Source organism: Mastigoproctus giganteus, chromosome 13 (assembly GCF_048544385.1).
Source record: "Mastigoproctus giganteus isolate SK-2022 chromosome 13, ASM4854438v1, whole genome shotgun sequence".
Taxonomy (NCBI): domain Eukaryota; kingdom Metazoa; phylum Arthropoda; class Arachnida; order Uropygi; family Thelyphonidae; genus Mastigoproctus; species Mastigoproctus giganteus.
Genome location: NC_143587.1, coordinates 147,877,182 through 147,896,327, shown reverse-complemented (window position 1 = coordinate 147,896,327; position 19,146 = coordinate 147,877,182). Strand labels below are relative to the sequence as shown.

The window sequence follows — 19,146 nt, the reverse complement described above, 5'->3', positions numbered from 1 at the left end:
TGGTGGGTTTTTTTTTTTTTTTTGGCTGATGCTGAATAAGCTTGCTTTCTTGCATCATATGCCTCTACTAATGCTAATGCTAATGTTTTATTATTATTACCTTCATTTGTTAGCTATAGCCTATAGGGATGAACTATCCACTCACAGACATGGCCTCTGGCCCCTATGCGGAAGAAAGTTGCCCACCCCTGCCTTAGGGGAAGACAGTTCTCGTTCATTTTTAATCAAGATTGGAGCAGTAAAAGGAATGTACTTATTATTATATTGTCGGATTTTCTTCCATATTAGCCAATTTCTAGTGTCCTCTACGATAGTATGGGCAAATCTTATTGAGGATTCTTTTTTGGCTTGTCTTCAGATTTATCGTGCTCTTACCTTTTGTTATTTATATAATATTAGGTTGGCAGTTGTGGAAAACCTATATTTTTAAAAAATTAAGCTTTATTTTTTCCCTTTTTGGCACTGTTACAAGCCTCATTCCAAAACTGTTTTGCATGTCCATGTTGGTTTGCAGAGGACTCAGGAATTGTTTCAGAAGCTGCTGATAAAATTTGTGTGGTAATGTGCTTAGTGACTTTGTCTATCGGTTGTATTTTAATAAATTGATCGTCAAAAGTAACACAGAGTGAATATTTTTCCCAATTTGCTTTTGTGAACTTCCATTTTACTCTGTAGTCTGGACAGCAGGATTGTTTTTTGCATAAAATTAAGATTGACCACTCCATATTGGGGAACAGTACAGGAGAACAGATTGACAGATCAACTGCTTAAGTGGACCTTGGCGGTAGATGAACATAAATGTGATGGCCAGTACTTGGCAAGGTTAGATGCTATTGATTCACTAAGGTCTCAATTAGATGTCCTCTTTGATCCATGCGAGAAGATCCCCACAATGGATGATGCCCATTGAATTCTCGGAAGAGAGAGAAGGATGTTGGTACTTGTGCTAAATGATCTTCTAGTTCTTTTAGAGTGATGGGATTATTTGGTAGAAGGTATATTGAAACTAGAGTTAGCGTTATTCCAAGAGCCACATACATGGCAACAGTTTCCAAGTTAGTCCACAAAGAGGAAAGTCGAGAGGGAATTTTAGAATTAATTAAGATTGCCACCCCTCCATGTGCGGATTTTGCAGTATTCCTGTCTTTTCTATACATTGTGAAGTTTTTGATTGAGAGAGTTACCTGTGGTGTTAAATTAGTTTCTTGTAAAGTTTCTTATAAAACGACCATTGAATTATATCTATTGATCATGTCACATAAGTCATCAGTATTAGCATGCATGCCTCTACAGTTCCATTGAAGTATGTGTTGCATTACATGGTTTTTGTGGCACCTCCGTAGCCAGGTGGGTAGGAGCAGCAGTGCGTAGCACATGCTTCTTGATTAGACAGAGGTTCGCACCTGTAACCACCAAATACAGAGGATGCGGAAAGGTCAGGGAATGACCACCGCATATCCCTGGAGCAATATGGCCTTAGTTGCTAATGCTCCTAAAAAAAAAACGAAAATAACAAATAACATGGTTTTTGCAGCTGTGCTTTGATCTGTCTGTTTTTTTTTGAGCAGTTTGTTTATAGCATTCAGTTTTATATCTCTCTTTTTTTGGGAAAACTGGCTGCTCTATATCCATGTCTTCTTCTGCATGAAGATGCAATATAGTTTCATCTGATTCAGTCTTGTTGTCAACATCCATATGTATGGGGGATTGCTTCTTGGTCTGGACATATTCCGTTGGTGCAGATTTGTCTGCTTTTTTAGTAGTTGTAGGTATATTGGGTGGAACTGAAAGTGGAGTATTACTTCCTTGTTCTTGTAAACTTTGTTTGGTGGGTTGCGGCTTAGCATTAATCACGGACCTGGCCCAATCAGCAATTGAAGTGTTTGGAGAGACTGTGATGTCAGTCTGAGTAGCAATAGAAACACTCTGTTGAGTTGCTTGTGCATATGTGAGTTTCAGCATAAACTGCATGGCATGCTTTTTGGCTTCCCTGTATGTTACTTTTGTTTTGTATTTTTTTTTTCCCACTTTCCACATTTCTTTTATTTTGCTAATAGTCACGATCAGGTTGGTCCGTATCGGTAGATGATATCAATTGATAAAGTGGAGAAAAGGTTTCTTTCTGCATTTTATACTCCTTTTGGCCCTGAGGGTTGGTTTGCCACTCAGGTTACCAGCCCCGCCATGGGGAGGCAGGAGTAATACCACAAGTGGCCAAGCGGTTGTTAGGTTAGTTGGGATAGTAACTCTAATAAAAATAAAAGTAAAGGTGTATTTTCTTTTCTGGTTTAACTTACTACTTGTAAGATAAAGTCTACTGTGCTTTTTGAAAGAACTTAATAGAAACTAATCTTAAACTTAGAGGAGTGATTCCTTTAAAGGAGAACATTTTAGATCACTTTAGAGAACTCAGAAATCGCTTGGCCATGGAAATGCTTAGCATCCGGGGACTAAATAATTGGAATAGACAGTTAAAACAAAACCTATTGCAAGGTGGATCACTACTGCCTCTAAGTTGGTGCTAAGAGGAATCTGTTGGAAAGGGGTATGGATGCTCACAAGGATTGCTTCAGTGTGCACATCCATTACCCATTCCATTTTTGCAAACAATGGCACAGTTCCATTATATAGGGTCTTTGTATACAATTTTTGTGCAGAAGTAAACTGGTGCATGGCGGGACTGGAGGTTCTTGATGTCTTCCAAGTTCCATCTGAAACCAGAACAGTTCCACTGAAGAAACTTGCCATTTAGATTTTTCATGCCCTCCAGTGGACTGCTTGGTAGTAAGTCTGAATTATTTATCTTATTTTTAGTTGGGATTTGTTTTTCTTTGGAAAATAGAGATGGCCAATATCCAAATCTTTCTCCATGATGATCTCCAAGGCACAGACTTGTCAACTGCTTCTTTAACATCCACCTCCAATCCTTCCTGAATAACAGATTAACTTGATGGTTATTGTTCTTTGCATTTCTCTTTGGCTGTGGTGGAGCATTGGGGGAGTACTGAAACATCTGCTTTCAATACCCTCAATAACTTCTTTATCTCTTTTGTCACATACCTGCAACAGAAGGACCCTGATGGTCTACAAAGGGAAGTCACAAACCAAATTATAACCACTGAAGAAGCAGCCATAAACAGAAAGACATCAGCACCAGGAGTGGATTTCTGGGGCCCTTGATGGACCCCAGAAATCCAGAGCCTGCAAAGGGAAGTGACCGAGAGGCGGAAACAATTCCAGCAAGCCTGGTGGGGCTGGCCTGTGGTGGAGGTGGCCGCACTGAGGGAAAGATACAAGAATGCTAGAAACCACTACACGTAATTTATAAAGAAGAGCAAAAGGAAGGCCTGGGAGCAACTTGTCTCAAATATTGGGAATAATGACCACCTAGGGAGTGGTGTACAAAGTCACCACTAATAAGTTCCCCAGAAGTGAAGTCGTATCCATGACCCTCACACTGCGGGGCACATTGGCCGCAATGTGGGATGATTCAATCAATAACATCCTGAACACAATCTTTCAAGAACTAGTCACACCATACACTATCCAGCAGACTATGACACACCAAGCAAATGAACAGTACTACTCAGAACAACTGGAGCCACCCTTTAGAGAACTCCAAATGGCAGGAGCACAAATCAAGAACAAGAAATGCCTGGGACTTGACCACCTCGAGCCTGAGATCAATCGTCAGGAGGGTGGTAGAGATAGCACTAAAACTCCTCCTATCCATATTCAACAGATACCTCCAAATGGACACCTTTCCCGAAGACTGGAAGACTGTTAAGGTAAAATCAATCTTGAAAAATCTCACAAAACCCCCGGAAAAACCTGAATCCTACCAGCCAATTTCCCTGCTGATGGCAGCCAGCAAGCTCCTGGAGAGAATGCTACTAAAAAGAATACAGATCCATTACAATGCAGCTGGGTTGGCAAGCCCAAATCAATATGGCTTCAAACCTGGAATCTTGACAATCGAAGTGCTCAAAAGCTTCACTGATGCTGTGCTGACATGCGAGAAGAAATACTTCTTAGTGATATCTATTGACTTTGCAGGGGTGTTCGACACCATCTGGTGGTGGAGCATCCTTGCAAGACTCAGACAGACATCCATATCTGGAAACCTATATAACATCATGAAGTGCTACCTCTCTGGAAGGAAAATCACAGTGAAAATGCCATATAGAAGCCTCACTTGACCCAGGTGCTGCCTCCAGGGCTCAGTTCTGGGGTCGCTCCTGTGGAACATGGTCATAGATGAATTACTAACCCTCAACTTGGGTAAAGCCTGCATCCAGGCCTTCACAGACAATCTCATCATCATGATAATGGCTGACTCTAGAGCCCAATTTGAGGCTATCGCATACACAACACTGATAAAACTCCAGGAATGGGCTTCGACCCATTTTTTAAAAAATCTCTTCTACAAAAACCAACACAATCCTCTTGAAGGGCAAATTGCAATTATGAAGACCACTACAAATCAATTATCATTTGCAATTATGAAGACCACTACAAATATCTAGGAGTTGTACTGGACACAAAACTGTCTTTACTACCACACCTCCAGTATATAAGAAGCAAAATAAGAAAGTATCCGGCACTCATTGAAAGAGTCACCAAAAAGGACTGGGAGCTTAACAAATGCACCCTGTCATTATACTATAAAATGATCTTTACTCCTGTAATTACATACACTGCACCGATCTGGTACAACAAAACCACAATGACAGTAAATAGAAGACAATTAGACTTAATCCAAAGATCCATCCTCCTTGTCATCATTCGAGCCTGCTGTACAGTAAGTACACATGTTCTACAGGTCATAGCGGGAGCACTTTCCCTGGACCTTGAGGTGATTAAGACTGCCTTCCTGTATTATTACGCCACAGGAACCCCCATCACCTTTACTGGATTTACCGTCAAACAGCCAGAAAATAGCAAAAACCAGACTAATGCAACACCTGCAGCAGACATGGCAGGATAGTTGGGAAAACTCCATCAAAGGAGAAATTACAAAGTAATTCTAATCAGACCAAACTAGATTTTGTAGAAAAGAGTAGCTTGCCCTAATAGTAGCCGAGCATTCTGGTCTCTTACCAAACTTTTGGCAACTTTTGCCCATCTCTGCTCCCACCTCTGTCAAATCCAGTTGGTTCTGTTTTCACTTCAGCCAAGGATAAAGCTGACCTGCTAGCATCCCATTTTTCTTCCAACTCCTGTATTAATGATCTTGGTAAAACACCTCCCAACATGCTCCATTCAATGCCGCCTGTGGTCTTCTGTCAAAAGGATGTCAGAAGGATTTTGACGAATCTTGATGCTAAGAAAGGACAGGAGAGAGTACTTCTACAGGGATGGGATGCAATTAAATAGAAAGGGTGCAAGAATATTTGCTGATGCTATCGAGGCAGTGTTAGGTGGGTTGGAAAACTGCTAGCATGGGGGGAGATACACTGACTAAAAGGTTAACAGTGGCCACAGGCAAAGGCAAAAGTGATTCTTGCACTGCTTCTATTAGAATGGGCAGCAGACTGAAAAGCAAGGTAATGGAGATTTCCAGGACTGCTGGGAGTCATAGTGGAACAAGTAAATACATGGGCTGTGTTAGGATGGCTAGGAGCAGGAACAGGTGCATGTATACTTGCATGTACACCGATGCTAGGAGTATAGTTAATAAATTTGATGAGATTGCAGTGCTAGTGAAGATATCAAAGGCAGATATTGTTGGGATATCAGAAACGTGGTGTCACACACATATAGGCAGGGCAGAGTTGGAATTTGGGGAGTACAATGTGTATAGGAAGGATAGACAGGACAGAAAGGGAGGAAGGGTTATGCTGTTAGTTAAGAAACACATAAAATCTAAGGAAGCGCATCCATCCAATTGATGTTGGTGGGCAATGCAGTGTTGAGTCTGTTTGGTGTGAAATAAGCACTGGGAAAGGAAAAATGAGAGTAGGTGTGTGTTATAGGCCTAATGAACCTGATGAGTATAATAAGCAATTGTGTAGAGAAATAGAGTGGGCCAGAATGTCTTATAATGGAAGATTTTAACTTTCCAGATATTGACTGGAACTTGTGGCTTGGTCACTCGCACACTAGCAAGACTTTTGTGGATTTATTGGATGACGGTTTTCTACAGCAAAATGTCCAAGAGGCAACCAGAGGAAGTAATACTCTTGATCTGATTATCAGTAATGATTCTTCATGCATTAAGAATCTGCAGATAAAGGAACCACTGGGCGACAGTGATCACAATGTATTGATGTGGGAATTATTTAAAGATGTAACTACCATCAAGGCTGAAGGGAAAGACTTTTGCTTTTGTAAAGGTGACTACAGAGGTCTCAGACAGTTTTTAAATTCTGTAAAGTGGGATCAACTGATGATGTTACCAACAGTGAATTTTAAATGGGAAGCCTTCAGGGACTTAATTTTGGAGGCTAATAGGCTTTTCATTCCAACTAATAAATGCTGTTCAAGGTTTAGGCCTAAATGGATGTCAGATGAATTAATGAGGCTAGTGGCAGAGAAGAAGAATGTATGGGATGCATATAAAGTATCAGGTGACACAGAAGCCAATGGCAGGTATAAACTTGTCTGTAATCAAGTCACAAAGGAGGTTAGGCAGGCGAAGGCAGATTATGAGAAATCTTCGGCAAAGGATTGAAATAAAAACAGCAAGGAGGTCTTTACTTATGTAAACTCTAGAAGGAAAGGGATGAATCAGATTGAACCACTTAACATAGATGGGTTGACTACTGATGACCATGCTCAGGTAGCTGATAAACTGAATGAGTATTTTGCATCTATATTCACACATGAGGAGTTATTCAATGAGGGGAGCGCCAGAAGTTTATCAAATGCTAACAGGGAGCTAAGTAATTTTGTAATAACTGGGAGCAAAGCGGAGGAGAAATTGTTGAAGTTAAACATAAGGAAGGAACCTGGGGTGGACAGGCTCTATCCAATTATATTAAAGGAGGCAGCAAAGGAAGTAAGCAAACCCTTAGTCATAATTATGAGAGCTTCCTTGGTCCCAGGTCCCAACGGACTGGAGGTGTGCAAATGTATCATTAATTCATAAAGGAGGCTCAAAAGATGACACAAGTAACTACAGACCTGTTAGTTTAACTTGTGTTCTGGGGAAAATAATGGAATTACTGGTTAAAGAAGCATTGCAGGATCATCTAGACAAGACTGCAGTAGTAGTTAAGACACAGCATGGGATTGTCAAAGGGAGGTCTTGTCTGACCAATTTGATTGGTTACTATGATGTGGTCACAAAGGAACTGAATGCCAAAAATAATTTTGATATCATATACTTGTATTTCAGAAAGCTTTTGATAATGTTGCACATGGAAGACTGCTGTACAAATTGGAGAGGTATGGCATCAAGGGTAAGCTGCTACAATAGATAAAGGGATTGTTGAGTGGGAGACAACAGAGAGTGGTAATCAATGGACACTGCTCTTCGTGAACAAATGTTATTAGTGGAGTTCCCCAGGGTTCAGTGTTGGGCCCATTGTTGTTTTGAATATTTATCAATGATATTGATGAAGGTACATCAGGTTTAACATCCAAGTTTGCAGATGATGCAAAGGTTGGCAGGGTTGTTAATGACAGTAAAGACAGTATGCTACTCCAACTGGATCTAGATAAGTTGGGAAAATGAGCTGAGAAGTGGCAACTGGAGTTTAACATTGACAAATGCAAAGTACTGTATATGGGTAGCAATAACTGAAGAGAAACATACCAACTGGGTGGTACTACACTCAGGGAAGTGGAAAGTGAAAAAGACTTGAGAGTAATTGTTCAGCCAAATATGAAGTTCACTGAACAGTGCAGACCAGCTGCCAGGGGAGGTCAGAGTCTTTTCAATGATATATAGCAATTTTGCTAGCAGGGACAAGGAGGTGATAATCCTGTTATACAAGGCAATGGTCAGGCCACACCTAGTGTACTGTGGACAGGTCTGGAGGCCTAATTTTAGAAAGGATGTAGAGTTGCTAGAACGAGTTCAAAGAAGGGCAACAAGATTGGTGAGGGGAACAAAGAGGTGCTCTTACCAAGAAAGGCTTAAGTTCTGCAAATTACAGCACCTGGAGAGTAGGCACCTGCGAGGTGATCTGATTGAGGTGTATAAGGCCTTGAATGGGTTGAGCAAGCTGAATGCTGATGGGATTCTTCGTCTTGCTCAGACTGAGTACCTGAGGGGGCACAGTTTCAAATTGAGGAAAGATAGTTATAGAATAGATGTGTGGAAATTTGCCTTTAGCCAGTGGGTAGTTGATTGGTGGAACAGGCTTCCATCTTTTGTTGTGGAAGCTAATAGCCTAAATAAATTTAAGGCTGAGCTGCATAAGCTTGCTTTCTTGCATCATATGCCTCTACTAATGCTAATGCTCCAGGTCCTGATGGTATTTCTCCACTTGTTCTCAAAACCAGTGCTCCTGAACTTACTCCTGTTCTTTGCCACTTTTTTCCACTTTCTTATTCCAAAGGTGTTTTTCCTTTTGCTTGGAAATTTGCTCATATCCAGCCAGTTCCTAAAAAGGGTAACAAATTCCTTCCATCCAATTATCGTCCCATTGCAATTACTTCTACTCTTTCTAAAGTAATGGAGAAATAAATTAACCGCCAACTCTTAAACTACCTAGAAATCTTCCGTCTGATCAACGATCGGCTGTATGGATTCCGTCAGTGTCAATCCACTGGTGATATTCAGGCTTATGTAACCCATTTATGGACAAATTCAATGGAAAAGTTTGGGGAAACAAGCAGTTGCTCTTGACATCTCAAAGATTTTTTATCGTCTTTGGCATAAAGGTCTAAAAAAAACTTCCATCTTATGGTTTGCCAACTGTTTTTTGTAATTGGTTATCCAGTTTTCTCTCTGATTGCTCAATGAGGGTGATTGTAGATGGCTCTATTTCATCTAATTTCTGCACTAATGCTGTGTCCCCCAACATTCAGTTCTTTCCCCCACTCTTTTCCTCTTGTATATTAATGACCTTCCATTGACTGGAAATCCTATTCATAGTTTTGCCAATGATAGCACATGGCATTCCACTTTGCATTTTGAGAAACCTTGCCCTGCTCAATCAGCTTCAACTTCTCGAATATCCGCTACCGATTTCTTAAATGCCAATCTCCAGGTAATTCTCCAGTGAGGCAAAGACAACTTAGTTGATTTCAATCCTTCTAAAACTCAATCTTGTTTTATATCTTGCAAAAAGGATTCTTCTGCTCCTATGCTTATCTTTGGTGACACTCCAATTTCTAGGCAAAATGATATATCTCTTTTGTGGATTACCCCGACTTCTAATCTCTCTCTCTCTCTCTCTTGGCACAAGCACATTACAAATATTGCTTCCTCTGCATCTAAAAAACTTGGTTTTCTCTTTCGCTCTCGGCATTACTTTTCTTCCAAACAGCTGTTCACTCTGTAGAAATCGCAAATCCCCCTTACCACGGAATATTGTTCCCACATCTGGGGCGGTGCCCACAAAACCTCTCTCAGGCTTCTAGATTCCATTCAGTAGAGGGCAGTTAGGTTAATTAATGACTCCTCTCTAATAGAGTCTCTCCACTCGCTGTCTCATAGACGTACTGTTTCTGCTGCATGCCTTTTCTAAAGATACTTCCATGGGCACTGTTCTGATTTGGCTTTATAATTCCCGCTCTCTCTTTCAAAACAGTCCGAACTCGTGCCGCCACCAGCCAACATCCATTAACTGTCCAACTTCAAACTCAGAACCAACTTTTCATCTTCCTCGTTTATTCATTCAACTGCCGTTTTCTGGAACAAACTTCTTTTGTACGTATTTCCTGAAAATTACAGTCTACAGAAGTTCAAGTCTAATGTCAACAAATATCTTCTTTCGTCTTCTCAACCTCCATACCAAGCATGGTACTAAGTACTATAAAGATCCTAATACCTCTCGTGTTTGGGGGTTTCATAAAAAAAATAAATAAAAAATTCCTTCCACATATTGACAGGGTGTACCCAAAATCCCCCGCCCCCAGTTCTTCCCAGGACCGAACACGACATTCTTAATTACAGAACACAACTCATTCCAAGCCAAACTAATGACTCTTGGCCTGGTGGATAGCCCACTGTGCATCTGTGAGGAGGACGAGATATGGAACCACGTGATGCACCAATGCGACCACTATGACGACCTACGATGCCTACTCATAACGAAGATCAGATACTCTCCAGTTAACCAAGAGGCACATCTTCTTGACACCGAGGAGGAATACGGAGCACTCGCGAGCTTCTCCCTATAACTGTTTTCCAGGAGACGAACACTCAATGCTATCCATAGGCCAAATTGAGTCTGGACGAACCCAGAAATTGTTCAGATTAGGAAATGGAACACTAAATACTGGACAGGATTTCAACCCACAAATCAACCGAGAACTGGACAAATCCCTGCTGAGATTGGACTGAGACCACCAAACCGCAGCTCTGCTGCTAAACATCATTTGGTGATCTGAATAGGGCACCCTAGCCCTAATTACTTTTATTCCATATCCCTGGTGGGGGGGAGACAGTTTTTCCATCTCCCTCTCCCCCACCACCCCTCTTCTTTCATCTGGTGAGGCATGGGCCTGTCTCACTGCTGTTCTGGGGTTGCCTTCCCTATCGGCCCTATACTACTTCTGTCTTTTCCCAACAGTCTTCAGTCACCCCTCTCTGTCTATCCTGCAATGCACAAGATACACACACACACAGCTTACTAAAATTAAAAACGCCTAAATTTAAACTGAGATTATAAAACAACTTTCGGCTTTCCTACTTCTAGTGCTCTTTTTCTTTTTCTTTACATAAGCCCTAGCCACTAAAATCCCAGGAAATTAGTTGGCAGGGCCTACCAGAGTAAAAATTTAAAACTAGTGTGTAACTGGTCTGCCTCCACAAGGTCAAGTGTGGGCAACATTGGGCACCAGCAGGGGTCTAGAAGCTAAATGGCCAGAAGAATAACAATATATAACACTACACTTACAATATTCATACACTTTTAAATGTCTGGCTTTCCACAATGAACTGTTATACCCACAATGAAAGCAACAAGGAGATGGGGAAACCCCTGGTGCCGTTTGACATCAATATACTTTACACTTTACTGCTGTGCACTCAAAAGATACCATGACTGCACAGCAAAAGACTTATTTGGGGGCCAGCACATCTGTTGGCCACCATCACTGCATATGACTTCCTGTTGCTATTAACTAGCTGTACCAGCTTCTTTACTTCCTTGCTTGATAGGAAATATTTCTTTTTCACTAAATTTCTGAATTTTTTTCTTGCATCCATTTCTGACATGTTTCAGAGATTTCTCCAAGGATATCTCCTGAATGCAAGCACGTCACTGATTTGGGATGGTCTGTCAATCTTTTCATCACTTTATGGATGAAAAAAGGGTGACAATCTGCCAATCACTTGCTCACCTCAAGAAAGAGGGTATGGATTTTTGTCAGTTTATGTTTTTGGCAGATGTATTGTCATTCCTGTTCAATCAATTAAGTAGGGAGCAGAAGAGGGATCTGAATTACTCATATGAGTAAAAAGGAAGAGGGATTTTGTATGTCTTAATTATTTTATCTACCAACAGAGCCATATGAGGGGATGCCAAGTTTACTAGAGGTTCATGACCATATTACCAATAAATCTTGATCCTCGCACAAGACCAAGGGGAAGGATACATATTGGAATACAGCTGACCTAAGCAGTAAAAACCACCTACCAACTGACCACAGTCAGGCAGATTCAGCACCAATTTTGTTGAAGCAGTAGCCAAAGTGCTGTATTAGAGTTAGGTTCCCTCAACCACCAGGATCCTCTTCTCCACAGCCTTCTGCATAGATTACAGCACACAGCAAATTCCACTGATGTGACCTTGGAACAACCAAGGTATGAACAGCAGTATCACTCAGAAGTCCTCTCCACTACATACAGGTGCACACACAGAGAACCCAAAAAAAAAAAAAAAAAAAGTTAATATGTTAGTAAAAAAAAATTGGTTTTCCTTTCTGCTATTTACAGTTTGTAAAAAAAATTACTTTTTTATTTTATTAAAATTAAAAAGAAAATTTTTCTTCACCTATCCCTCCTTTGTAGAATGCTTTTTAAATCACACAATGAGTCACCTTTCTTAGACCTGGAAACAAAAGCAGGATTGACCTACTGCAAGATTAACATAGAATAGTTTCTGAGTATTTGTGTCAGATCTGCAAACCAAGTTTGTATTTGTATTCATGATGGTGGTGCTAATAAATAGGAACTGAATAATGAAACTTACATGTTTCATTTTCACCACCCCGTTCACTGTAGAGAAATGAGTCTGTCAAGCCGGTAATAATGAGGTTTTAGTGTGTATGCTATGAAACCATTCTGGAAGTTTCTGCCTTGGGTAGTATTTAACCCCACAAGGTGGAAACTATCTGTTTTTATGCTTATAATTATAAATTATAAGGCAGGATTGCCAGATTTGTTAATGATAATAATGATACTACACTATTGCAACAGGATCTAGAAAAGTTGAGCAGATGGGCTAGCAACTGAAGTTTAATATTGATAAATGTAAAGTACTGCATATAGGTAGCAGTAACCCCAGAGTAAGGTATCAACTGGGTGGTACTACACTCAGGTAGTGGAGAATGAAAAGGAGCCGGGGGTAATTGTGCAGTCGAATATGAAGTTTTCTGAGCAGTGCAGACAGACTCCAAGAGTAGCTCATGGTGTCTTGTCAATGATATACAGTAATTTTGCTAGTAGGGATAAGGAGGTGATTGTCCCCTTGTATAAGGCAAGAGTCAGGCCACACCTCGAGTACAGTATACAGGTTTGGAGACCTCATTTTAAGAAGGATGTAGAGCTGCTGGAATGAGAACAGAGAAGAGCAACAATAGTGAATGGAACAAAGGGTTGCTCTTATGAAGAAAGGCTTAAAGTCAGCAAATTTCAGCATCTGGAGACTAGGCACCTTCGAGGTGATCTAATTGAGGTGTATAAGGCCTTGAATGGTTCGAGCAAGCTCAATGCTGATGGGATTCTTCCAAATGCTCATTACTCACCTGAGGGGACATAAATTCAAATTGAGGAAAGACAATTGTAGAATAGATGTGCAGAAATTTGCCTTTAGCTGGCAGGTGGTTGATAGTTGGAACAAATTTCCATCTGTTGTAGTGGAGATCAACAACTTATATAAGTTGAAGGCAGAACTAGAACAAATGTTTGGAGTGAATGGATGGGTGAAATGGGAAGAGTTTTTTTTTTTTTTTTTTTTTTTTTTGGCGGATATTATATAAGCTTGCTTTCTTCCATCAGATGCCTCTACTAATACTAATGCTAAATATGAAACGGAAGGAGGCTCTGTGAATTATTGAAGTTTATGCAGCAGAACCTGTCCTTGCTGATTTTAATTAGATAATCTTTCTGCTTTTCATACATTTTCCTAGTTGTATGATGGGATCAATGTATTTTCAGTTTTTTAATCTTGAAGAATACTATTGTTGTTGTTGCTGGGTTTTTTTTTATTTTGTTTTATTTTTTTTTGTTTTACTTAAAACAATTCAAGTTTATTAACATCAATTACATTGATGTTAATAAACTTGAATGGTTTTAAGTTATTCAATTACATCTTCTTCAACAGCACTAACAAACCCAGTAATTTAAAATCTTCATAACATATAATTTGAGATAATATTAATAATATTATTTTGGTCAAATCTCACTAAAAGAATCAGAAATACTTGCTAAATATAAAACAAGAGGGAAATGCTGACTATTACCTTTTCAATGGCAGTCAAGCTTTCAGCATCTGCAAGATTGTCAACAGCAATAGCCAAAAATACATTCAACAGAATATCTACGGTAAGGCAGTTAAGAAATATTTAACAATCTCTAAATAATCTGAAATCATCAGTGTTACATAGCATTTATAATTTCAGAGATAATTAAAAATCTTAAAGTTTTAAATGAATTTTTTCAATAGATATTACTGATATAATATACTGATTATAGGATACACATTTTATATCATATTATTTTACTGGTGGCATCACCTCACTTCTACAATCATGTAGTATGAGTCATATCTTTTGAGGTTACAACAGACAGACAGAACATCAAGGTAAGATTCAACAGGCCTTACATTTTGAGGGTACAGCTTAAAAATGGTATTCGTAAGACAGCTGACAGATAATCCACTCCACTGATCCTACTGACAAATCTCTAAGAGGCATCCAGATCAGTTAGTATATAATCTCACTACCTCTACTCTACAAGCTAGTAACTAAAGGAAGTCCAATCAAGGTAGAGGGAGGGAGGGAGGCAGGCAGGCAGGAGAACTGTCAGACAAATATTATGTCAAGGAAGTAGGTATTACAAGTGTTGTGTGTGTGTGCTATATGCAAAAATTTCACAAATTCATAAACAAGCCCCAGCTTCCCATAACTTCTACCAATACATTATGAATAGTCAAACTGACAGAACCAACTTAACTGCAAAAAGATCTAAACCTCCCAGAAACTAATTAATTTCACAGTCTTGATCTCCATGATATCAATTTTCATCTATTATCTGCTAAGAGATGTATAATGCCTTGAATGGTTTGAGCAAGCTCAATACTGATGGGATTTGTCCTGTTGCTCAGATTACTTTCCTGAGGGGGACAAATGCAAATCAAGGAAAGACAATTGTAGTATAGATGTATGGAAATTTGCCTTTAGCCAGCAGGTGGTTGATAACTGGAACAAATTTCCATCTGTCGTAGTGGAGGAAGACAATTTAAATAAGTTCAAGACAGAATAGACAAGCATTTCGAGTGAATGGATGGGTGAAATGGGAAGGTTTTTTTTTTTATTTGGCTGATGCTATATATAAGCTTGCTTTCTTGCATCATATGCCTCTACTAATGTTAATGGTCCCATTTACTTTATTTTGACCAAATCCCAAATATTGGTTGCATCAAACATTACTCATTCCAGCTACCTTAATTATTTGCTATATGATACATTTTGCTTCAAAGTGGGAAGCTATGCATATGTCTATTCTGATATCTCTTGATAGCAACTTCCTAATCTAAAATCTCCTCTCTCTCTCTCTCTCTCTCTCTCTCTCTCTCTCTCTCTCTCTCTCTCTCTCTTTCTCTCTCTCTAATCCCTTTTGGATTAAAATCCCTTTACCACATTCTGTCAAATTCATCTTTTGTCTCTCTATCATTCTCCGAATTCTACAAAATTAACAAGAAACTTTTGACTTCCTTTCTTTGAAACCTTTTCTCCAAACTAACTTTCCTAACAATGAGGCAATTTTCCTTGGTGATTTTTAATGTTCCAAACTGGCCTCAATTTCTAGTTGCATGAACCCAAGCTAGTTGAGATGCAGAAGCTTTTGCAATTACTAGTGAGCTTATGCAACTTACTCATTTAACTAATAGAATATCAGACAATCCTAACAACAAAAACTTGCAACACTCTTGATCTTTTCCCACCAACAATCCTTCAAAGTATACAAAATTCATATTAGTTGTCCTCTAAGTACCACAGATAAAAACTTGGAAATGGACTTTTCTCCAATGAAGCTCCCCAAGCTATTCTCATCCTCCTGTCATCCAACATCACAAGAATGCAAAACTGGATGATTTGCACAATATCTCTTTTCCTTGATTGGATTACTGTTTTAAGTCTTCTGATCCAAGTGTTTGCTCATATCATGTACAGGAAGGGAGGCTTGTCTTTTAACTCAACCTTGGTTTTCCAATAAATGTGATAAGACGTATCACAATTGGCTTGAACGCAAGTCACCGGATCATTTTCTGACTACACAAAACTTTCAACAGATGTAAAAAGACAGTTATTAATCATCCGAACTTGATTTTTAACAGACTAAGAGGAGGAAACTTGCTTCGTCTCCAAATAACAGTCATCTGGTCTCTAAGCAAAGTTATTGGCAGCACATTCCATTTATCCATACTTTGAACTGTAAACTCTACAAAGACAAGACTTAATGGTTCTACTGCATCCTCAGCTAAAGAATGCAGAATTGAATATAGGGAGTACAATATATATAGAAAGAACAGACAGTGTGTGGGGATTATGCTCTTAGTTAAGAAGCACATAAAATCTAAGGCAGTGTATCCAGGTGCCCAGTGCAAAGCTGACAGTCTGGCGTGAAATAAACACTAGGAAAACAAAATAGAGAGTAGGAATGTGTTACAAGCCTAATGACTATAAGAAGTACAATGAATTTCTACCTCTGCATCAAAAAAACCGGGTTTTCTCTTTCACTCCTGACATTACTTTTCTTCCAAACAGCTATTCACTCTGTACAAATCTCAAATCCACCCTACCATGGAATATTGTTCCCACATCTTGGGCGGTGCCCCCAAAACTTCTCTCAGACTTCTAGATTCCATTCAAAAGAGGGCAGTTAGATTAATTAATGACTCATCTCTAACTACTGAGTATTTCCACGCTCTATCTCATAGATGTTCTGTTTCTGCTGCATGTCTTTTCTATAGATACTTCCATGAGCACTGTTCTTCTGAATTGGCTTCTATAATTCTCACTCCCTCTTCAAAACCAATCCAAACATGTCAAAACCAGTCAGCATACTTTTACTGTTGAACGTCAAACATAGAGAACCAACATTTCATCTTCCTCATTTAATCCATTAACTTCTGTTTTCTAGAACAACTTTCCTTCATACATACTTCCTTAAAATTACAACCTACAGGAATTCAGGTCTAAGGTAAACAAATACCTTCTTTTAATCTTCTCATACTTCAACTTGTGCATAGTACTACAGGTTCTAATACCTCTAGTGCTTGGGGTCTTCCTAAAAAAAAAGAAAACAAACAAAAAAAAAAAAAAAACTATAAAGAAAAATAGAGTTAGCCAGTAAATCACAATGTCTTATAATGGGGAATTTTAACTTTCCACATATTTCCAGAACTTGTGGATTGTTTACTAAAATACTAGTAAGACTTTTGTGGATTTATTGCATGACTGTTTTCTACAGCAGCAGCATGTTAAAAAAGCAACCAGAGAGAGCAATATTTTTCATCTTATTATCTTCATCGATAAAGAATCTGCAGATAAAAGAATTACAAGATGGCAAAGATCACACTGTATTGACGTGAGATTTACTTAAAGAGGTAACAATTATCAAGGGTAAAGGGAAGGGTTTTTGCTTTCATAAAGAGACTACAGTGGTCTCAGACTGTTTAAGTTCTATACAGTGAGCTCAACTAATGATGTTACCAACAACAAATTCTAAATGGGAAGCATTCGGGGAAATAATCATAGAAGCTATTAGGCTTTTCATACCAACTAAGAAATACTGTTCAATGCTTTGACTTAAATGGGTGTCAGATGATCTATTGAGACATGTGAGAGAGAGAGAGAGAGAGAAAATGCATGAGACACATATAAATTATCAGGCAATACAGAAGCATATGGTACATATAAACTAGTTGACAAACAAGTCACAAAGGAGGATAGGCAATCCAAGGCAGATTATGAGAAATCTTTGGCAAAGAATGCAAAGAAAAACAGCAACTTCATTACTTAAATAAACACTAGAAGGAAGGGGATAAATCACATTGGGACATTTGATATTGATGGTTTAACTGTTGATGATCCTGCAGGTTGCTGACAAACTTATCAGATATTTTGCATCTATATTCACATGTGAGGAATTCTTTAGGGAAATAGATGCAAGGTGTTTATCAATCTCTAACATGATATAAATGATGTTATAATAACTGAGAGGAAAGTGGAAATAAATTTGTCAAAATTAAACATAAAAAAGGCACCCGGGAGTGGATGATATCGATCCAGTTATATTAAAGGAGGCAACAAAGGAGGTAAGCAAACCCTTAGCCATACTTATGACAGCACTGTTGGAATCATGGGAAGTCCCCATGGAATTCAGATGTGTGAATGTATTCCCAATTCACAAAGGGGGATCAAAAGGTGACACGAGGTGACACTTATGTTCCAGGGAAAATAACAGAGTCACTGGTTAAACAAGTAATGCAGGACCATCTAGAGAGGAGTGCAGTTATACTGCAGTCACAGCAGAGGTTCGTTAAGGGGAGATCGTCCTACTAATTTGACTGGATACTATGATGCAGTGACAAAGGATCTGAATGCCAAAAAAAAAAAAAACATTTGATATCATATACTTGGATTTCAATAAAGTTTTTGATACTGTTGCTCATAAAAGACTGCTGTACTTTGAGCAGTGTGGCACTAAGGTCAAGTTATTGCTAGGGATGAAGGAATGGTTGAGTGGAAGAGGAGAAGCCAGAGAATGGTTAATAATGGACACCAATCTTTGTGGACTAATGTTATTAGTAGGAATCCACAGGGTTTGGTGCTGGGCCCACTGTTTTCTCTATTTATTAATGATATTGATCAAGGTAGATCAAGGTTGATGTTTAAATTTGCAGATAATACACAAAGGTTGGGAGTGTTCTCAATGACAGTAATGAAGATATGCTGATGTAACAAGATCTAGAAAATTAGGCAGATGGGCAGAGAAATGGCAATTGAAGTATAACACTGACAAATTCAAGGTACTGCACATTGGTTGCAGCAATCCTGTGTGTTACTACACTTGATTAGTTTTAAAATGAAAAAGACCTGGGGGTAATTGTGCAGTCTGATATGAAGTTCTCTGAGCAGTGCAGACAGCCTTCCAGGCCAGCTCTTAGGGTTATGTCAATAATATACAGGAACTTTGCTAACAGAGTTAAGTAGGTGATTATCCTACTGTATAAGGCAGTGATTAGGACACACCTTGAGTACTGCATATAGGTCTGGGAGCCTCATTTTAGGAAGGATTTGCAGTTGCTGGAACATGTATAGAGCAAGACAATGAGACTGCTGAAGGGAACAAAGGGTGGAGGGGTCTTACCAAGAAATCTTAACACTGAGTAAGGTCATGTATGAGGCCATGGTTAGGCTGCATCTTGAGTACTTTATGCAGGTCTGAAGGCCTCATTTTAGAAGGATGTGGAGTTGCTGGAATGTGTCTAGAAAAGGGAAACCTTCTCTGGACCCTGCAGTGTCTGAAGACTTAGGCACTTGTGGGGGAGATCTGACTGAGGCGTTTAAGGCTTTGAA

General features: G+C 39.2%; 1 protein-coding gene across 1 annotated transcript in view; it reads right to left on the bottom strand.

The window, feature by feature from the left end:
- Nucleotides 1-19,146, bottom strand: part of LOC150076513 (muscle calcium channel subunit alpha-1-like) — a 1,171,392-nt gene that overhangs the window by 710,789 nt on the left and 441,457 nt on the right. Inside the window, exon 14 of the mRNA XM_090387375.1 lies at nucleotides 13,804-13,880. Within this exon, the coding sequence (XP_090243501.1) occupies nucleotides 13,804-13,880 (77 nt within the window). The remainder of the gene's footprint in view (nucleotides 1-13,803; nucleotides 13,881-19,146) is intronic.